Here is a 6,924-nt window from a genome sequence, read left to right as displayed (position 1 = left end):
AATATGTAGAATAATAAACACGATAAGTTAAAGCTTAAACTTTTAAGTCCTAAAAAAAAAAAATAAAAAACGTATCTACAAATAAATATTAAATAAAAACAGAGCGTTTCGTAAATAATGTTGAAACATTTATAAACTTTAAAATGAATCTACAGAACTCTGAAAAATATATAAAAGCAGTTAAGTTTTTATATAACAAATTCAAGCTAGTTTTACCAAAAAATCTTCATTACTATTATTATCACAACAATAGAGTTTTTAGTACAAAAGCTTAAATGACCGGAAATTACAAGCTATTCATTTTAAAAACGTGATAAACTCGGTTTTGTTTGTAGTTTGTAAAATGAGTGTAGTTTACTACGTATACTCTTAGCTCAAAGCATATTTATATAACCCCGCTAAAGGCTTCAGTTGGGTACTTTTGAGTAGAGTAGAAAATACTTAATATTTGTTAAAGGAAATAAAATTTTGGAAAATGTTTATGAAAATTTTTGACTTAGTTATGTTTAACAAATAACGGTGATTATTTGTAAATGCTGTTAGTGTTTCAATTAAGATTAAACTTGTTTAAATAACTTACATGTCATAAAAGCACTACTTTTTATGATCATGGCTATTGTAAGCTACTTCACGATTTTGAGTTTATATTGCTTGCGTTTCAATATGAAATATAAAATTTTGTTAACTGTCACTTATATTTTATACAGGCAATGAAGCATCACACCGATGTAATAGAACATGCAATGGAGAAACAATGATTTGTCATTACGACTGGAACATTAAATGGTTTGCCTTTTTATTACCTGTATTACTTTTTAACTTTTAGGTATTTAAAACTTGCAAATAAAAAAGGCCAACTACAGGGAAATAAAAAAGAAAATAAATCTAACTTAGTTAAACGTTAGACCTTTACAAAAATAAGTTATGAGTTACAACTATGTTTTATGACAGACAAAAATGTAATTTCGTATGAGATTTTTATATTAATCCAATTATTAGCTCTTGTTTTAAACACTACTACTTTTAACATAAGAGTGATTTTGTGTGAACTATAATTATTGTTAACAATATTTTTTTACTCTACTGATCGTAATTTTAAGTTAGGATTAAGATAGTTTTAAAACCAACATTTAACTAAAATAAACTTGTAAGAGTAATTAAGTTTTCTGTAAATTTATAAACTATTTTGTTTTGAAGAATAGTTTACACTTTGTAACGTACAATTATCAGGAACAGAACACTAGCATATGGACTTTGTGGTAATTGCACAACTAACGCCTCAGATTGCTACAACAAAGGTTGCTTTCCTGCAGACGGTTTTTCCAAACCAATCATTCAAATTAATGATCATCTACCTTGGCCTGTTATTTCGGTCAGTATAAACAGTTTAAGATAGTTAAAGTTAACACTGTAGACAGTAATGTTTTTACGCATCATATAATAGTATTTAATTATCATAAAATGATAATGCCAGCTTTAAAACGATTTTTTTTATTAAGGTTCTAATAAATTTAGATATAGCCCGTTCTTCTACAGTTTCAAAATGGATTAATAAACTAATCGTTTTATCCTCAGCAATAAATATTTCTTTAGCTTTACTTGACTACAACAAATAACGTTATACAAAACAAAGAGTCCGTAGTTTTCATTGCGTCGCTGTACGCTTTGAGCTGCAGTGACTTTTCTACCTATTTATTTTTCAACTTGTTTTTCAGGTGTGCGAAAACGACACGATAGTGGTAAACGTCCACAACAACCTTCAGAACGGAGATGCCGTGACAATCCACTGGCACGGAATGGACATGAGGGATTCACAGTGGATGGACGGGGTTCCAATGGTGTCCCAGTGCCCGCTGTCAGCTGCTGAAAGTTTGCGGTACAAGTTCACAGCTTATCCCCACGGTATGTTAAAAAATCTGTTCTTAATCTGCCTGTCTTAGTTTATACGAGTTAGGAAAAATTGAAATTTGTTTAATCAAAAGCTACTTTTATATTTTTAACAACAAATTGTTGAGAAATGTTTACACTTTCCAACTACAGGTTCAGTTAGTAGCTTACACATGAAAAATACAGGGTTTAGTTCAACACAGAAAAATTGTAAAAAGCATCCTCAAGTTGCTTTTTTCATATATAATTATTTTAAAAAGGTACTCATTGGTGGCATTCACACAATTCATTGCAAAGGGGTGACGGACTTGTAGGACCTCTGATTGTCAGGCAAGCAAAACAAGACAATGTTCATTCAGATTTGTACGATATTGGTAAGTTTAGGTCATATGCTTGTTTTTAAGCTTTTAAGCTTAAAAATATTCAAAAAACTTACTTATCAAAATTTTTCAAAGAAAATAAAACATTTCAAACTGCTTTTTAGAGATATACGCACAATACTTTAATAAATGATTAAAAAAAATTAGCCATAATAAATGGTTTTCTTTCTCAAACACCTTTATAGTTGCAAAAAAATGTGTTAAGCTTAAAAAAAGCGAACTCAAGTTTTAAAAGTAAAACAACATAACACTTGAAAATATAGATATTGACGAGCACGTTTTCATGGTTAGCGACTGGTTCCACACTACTGCATTGGACAAGTATACTTCTATCTTTGCAGGAAAAAACCCAGACGGGCTTAAGGCAGAGAACATTGTTATCAACGAAAAAGGAGTAAGACTAGTTTAAGTTTAAGAAAAAAAATCCTTATTTACAAAAAAATAAATTGAGCAAGTACGAGCAAGTTTTCCTTCAACTAAAATTTATATTAAAGTAATGTTTATACTAAACAGCAATTTTTTGCAAGCAATATTTTTATGACTTTATTAGCTCGTTTTAAATATAAAAATTTCTCAATTAACCAATTTTCACATTCTAAAATCTAAAGTACTTATTTTAATGTTTAGCTTTTTTAAAATCTGTAAACTACATTAATAAAGCATATCGTCTCATCAAACATATATTTTTCAGCGCACGCCTAGCTCAACAACAACACCATACGAGTTGTTTTTATTAACTCCAAACAAACGAACTCGGTTCAGAGCTATCAGCCATGCAACCCTTTACTGTGCTTTAGAGGTTGTTTATAAATTCTACCTAAAGAATAGTTTCTAAATTAGTTAATATTTGATAAAGAAGACAGCAATAAAAGTACTATAAAGAGTATCAAAATAAACTTATTTATTTATTTAAGCTACTTTTTTTTTTGTGTGTGTAAGTTAAAATTTACCGAATGCTTTTTAAATTAATACCACCCCTTTTAAGAAACTCTGGTCTAAATAAGGAGTCAACAAGACTAGTTTTTATACCGATTTTTTCTGCTTAATTTTTATGAAACAAATTTTAGGATTTTAAGTATTACTATTTTTAAGATTTAATTTTTTTTCTTTTGAAAATAAACTTAGTTGTAAACTTAATTAGTTATTTGAAAATATTTTTGAACTTGATAGAGTCGAGTAAATTACTTTGATTTTAAATTATAGACATGGTACAGTAAACATTTGTTTTAACTTACTTTAAAGTTGAAAAAAAAAACTATTAAAAGTGAATTATATTACTTTAATTTATAGATCACCATAGACGATCATGAACTCATGGTAATCAGTACTGATGGAAATGACATTCAACCTGAAATTGTAAGTTTTTACACACTTTTGTGCCTTTATAACAAATTATCTTCGTAAAACTACGTTTAGTATGGTTTAAAACTACTAAAAAAGTTAAAGAAAGTACGTTAAAATGATACAAAAATTAAAAAAAATATATCTTAGAAGTTCTTTTTCTTTAGCTGATTAACACATTATTAGGTTTCATCAATAACAATCCAGCCTGGCGAAAGGTATGATTTTGTAGTAAATGCAAATAAAACTCCCTCTAATTACTGGATGAGAGTTATAGCAAGTAATTATACCGAGTGTGCAAATCTTTCACAAAAAGCCATTGTTAGGTAATAATCAAAAAAAAAGTTTAATTATTACATTTTGTAGTAGTATTTTATAAAAAAACAATTCAAACAGTTTTTTGTCATTGTTTTCAAACAGCCTCATTCAGCTAAAAAAAAATTTTTGAAATTGCCGTGCTATTTTGGCATACAAGTTTATTTTTTAAATTTAAAATTTTTAATATTTGTTCTCAGAGAAATTTGTCACATTTTATCTTTTAAAGTCTAAACTTCTAAATGCTAACTATCCAAAGCTTAAAATACTAATTAATATTGAAGTTTAAGTTAGCTAAATCTATTTATCCACAAAACTATAGCAATTATTTTGTACGCCTGATTAATTTAAAATTGAAAAATATAAATTTTAGTTTTTCGTTAGATACGATGATCCATTAGTTAGTAACACAACTCTACCTTCAACAAACAAAACTAAAGAGTTTAGAAGTTTAAACCCTATGTTAAAAGAAAAGAATGTGGTAAACCCAGTTTACTTAAATCAGCTGAAATCTATTAGCAACATTTCTGAGAAACTCAGAGGCACTCCTAACGAAACTTTGTTTTTTGAACTTAGTTTTTCTCCAACACCAGCGATTAATAACATAGTGTACGAGCAAGCCGACAGACCCTTGCTTTTTCAGTACGACACTGTTGATAAGAGTACGATTTGTAATGCTCCAAACTTCACTGTTTCGAAAGATGTTAGTTGTTTTGCACAAATTAATTTTAACTGTAAAACTTGTTAATTTTCTTTTTAATCCATAATTTTGTATCAAATTTAAGATAGATTATTACTTATGAGTTTAAAAAATTCCGTTGTACAAAATCACAAAACAAATTTAGTATGATAGATAGTTTGAAACACTACTTTTTATTCTAAACTTAGATCTATGTCATTAAACAGCTGATAAGTTACCAATTTATTGACTGTAAAAATGTAACCTTGAAATTCACTACAGCGAAAGCAATGTGTGCACGTAGTGAAGGTGAAAAGCAACCAGCTAATTGAAATGGTGATATTCGACAAGGGAGCCGGAACTAACAACAATTCGGGTCATCCGATACATTTACACGGTCAACCATATGCCGTTGTTGCTATGAAAAGGTAAGTTACACTTCTACCAGTAAACTGTTTTAAGCTATTAACTATTTATCACTTGAAATAAATTGAATGCTATAGCAAATAAACATGTTTAGCAAATGTTTGTTAAAAGGGTAAATGAGAGCGAACCGCTGCCAATGGAGAAAATGAAAGAAATCTACTACAATACTAATATTGATAGACAGTTGGTGAATCCCCCAATGAAAGACACAGTAATTATACCCAACAGAGGATAGACTATTGTCAGGTTCTTTTCAGACAACCCCGGATTCTGGCCTCTCCACTGTCACATATTGTACCATGATTTGAGTGAGATTGTTGTCATATTTAATACTTCAACTTTAAACGTATTTTTTGTATACTTTTGATTATTTGTTAATTAGTGTCACTTATTGTACCTTTATTTGCAATATTGTTATGTATTGCAGTGATTTTAGAAACTTAATCATATTCACAAAAAAAAAAAAAAAAGAACAAACAAATTTTGTTTGTGTAAGAAGTTGGTGCTTGTATAAAAATAAACTCCTTATAAATAAAATTAAGCCAGCGATTTTTAGCTCTAAAAGGTAGCACCTATGTAGTATATAAGCTCAATAACTGCTGTGCACAGTTAGCATTAAAAAGTATTTTTTGTGTAAAAAATGTTTTATAAGGTAGGCTGTAATTGTTATGTATACAACACATAAATTATATTAAAACAAAAATAGCTTTTTGATATTACTATAGAAAAGGTACGTATTAAAAAAAGTTTTTAAAGTTTTTTCGCCCACTAATTAGCTTATGTACACTTTAAGAAATATAACTGATTAAGAGCAGGGGTATGTAGTCTTTAACATGTAAAAGAAAAACAAAAAAAAACCTTGCACGCGGGTCGCATTTGTTAGAAAAAGTCTGCTATGGGTGACGAATTTTTGGAACAATTGTAGTAATCAAAACAACAAATGATTTAACTTTTAAGTATATTGAAAAAAAAAGAGACGAGTAGTTACTTTTATTAATTCAAGTACCTAATTTTAAGTTTTTTTAAAAACTTTTATTTATAATGATTTTTCAAAGCATAAATTTACTAAAAAATATATCGCGGGCTGCGTATTTTTGCTTTGCAAGCCGCTTTTTGTTGATATGTGATCTAGCTAGAGTAAAGTGTAGTTATGTAATTTAAAAGAAACTTTTTCTTCTAAAACTCGAGTATAACTAGTAAAAATTCAACTCGTAAAACCGAAGTATTTTTTCAGCAATGTTTCTTGTGATTCAAGTAGGAGAACCTGGAGTTGTCAAAAGAAGAGTTCCCAAAAGTTTTACTAGATGTGGTAGTTACGAGCCTGCTGAAAACTAGCAACTGTGATCTGCAATGATTTCAAAATTTTCATCTGTATTTGTGTACTTTTTGGCCTAACATTTTAGTTAAGTACTCATTTATCCTTTATACTTCTTGTCTGATTTGTTTTAGTTTTTCTCTTGATTACTTTTATTAAAAATGAAATTTACAGAACAGATTTTTGTGTTTATAATTAATTTTAAGGTTTTTTAAATAGGTACAATACAACAAAAGTGATAATAACAAACTAGTGTTTTAACAGTTTTGACTAGTTCTGTACAGATACTTAACTAATTTTCATTTATATGCTTAATAAAACTTCGTATCATTTATATTTTAATTTTCATTTAATGTTACCAATACTTTGTATGGATAAATAAGAGATGTCTATACTATCTTTGGTTCTTTTACTACTACTAAATTCTAGTTTACTTTATTTAAGCATTCTTAGCTAAATTTAATTTAAAATATTATGAAAAATATTGATAAAAGTTTTTGATTGCAACTAGTACCTAAGGAATTGTACACATTTGAAAATATATTTAATACTATTACTATATACTGCATAGTGTTTAAGCA

The 6,924-nt window shown here is 28.2% G+C and overlaps 1 protein-coding gene across 1 annotated transcript; it reads left to right on the top strand.

Annotated features, from left to right (window-relative positions):
* The first annotated feature begins 754 nt into the window (after positions 1–754).
* Positions 755–6,377, top strand: LOC145837159 (multicopper oxidase 3-like). The gene is made up of 12 exons (XM_082944927.1): positions 755–786; positions 1,231–1,372; positions 1,716–1,902; positions 2,148–2,261; positions 2,531–2,661; positions 2,959–3,066; positions 3,558–3,623; positions 3,795–3,934; positions 4,308–4,626; positions 4,885–5,030; positions 5,140–5,336; positions 6,263–6,377. The coding sequence occupies exons 1-11, from the start codon at positions 755–757 to the stop codon at positions 5,261–5,263; spliced, it is 1,509 nt and encodes a 502-aa protein (XP_082801053.1). The 3' UTR covers positions 5,264–5,336; positions 6,263–6,377.
* Positions 6,378–6,924: the final 547 nt, after the last annotated feature.

The sequence above is a fragment of the Thalia democratica genome, chromosome 5 (assembly GCF_965202585.1).
Source record: "Thalia democratica chromosome 5, ktThaDemo2.hap1.1, whole genome shotgun sequence".
Taxonomy (NCBI): Eukaryota; Metazoa; Chordata; class Thaliacea; order Salpida; family Salpidae; genus Thalia; species Thalia democratica.
The sequence above is the reverse complement of the archived record's forward strand: the minus strand, read 5'-3'. Positions and strand labels throughout refer to the sequence as shown.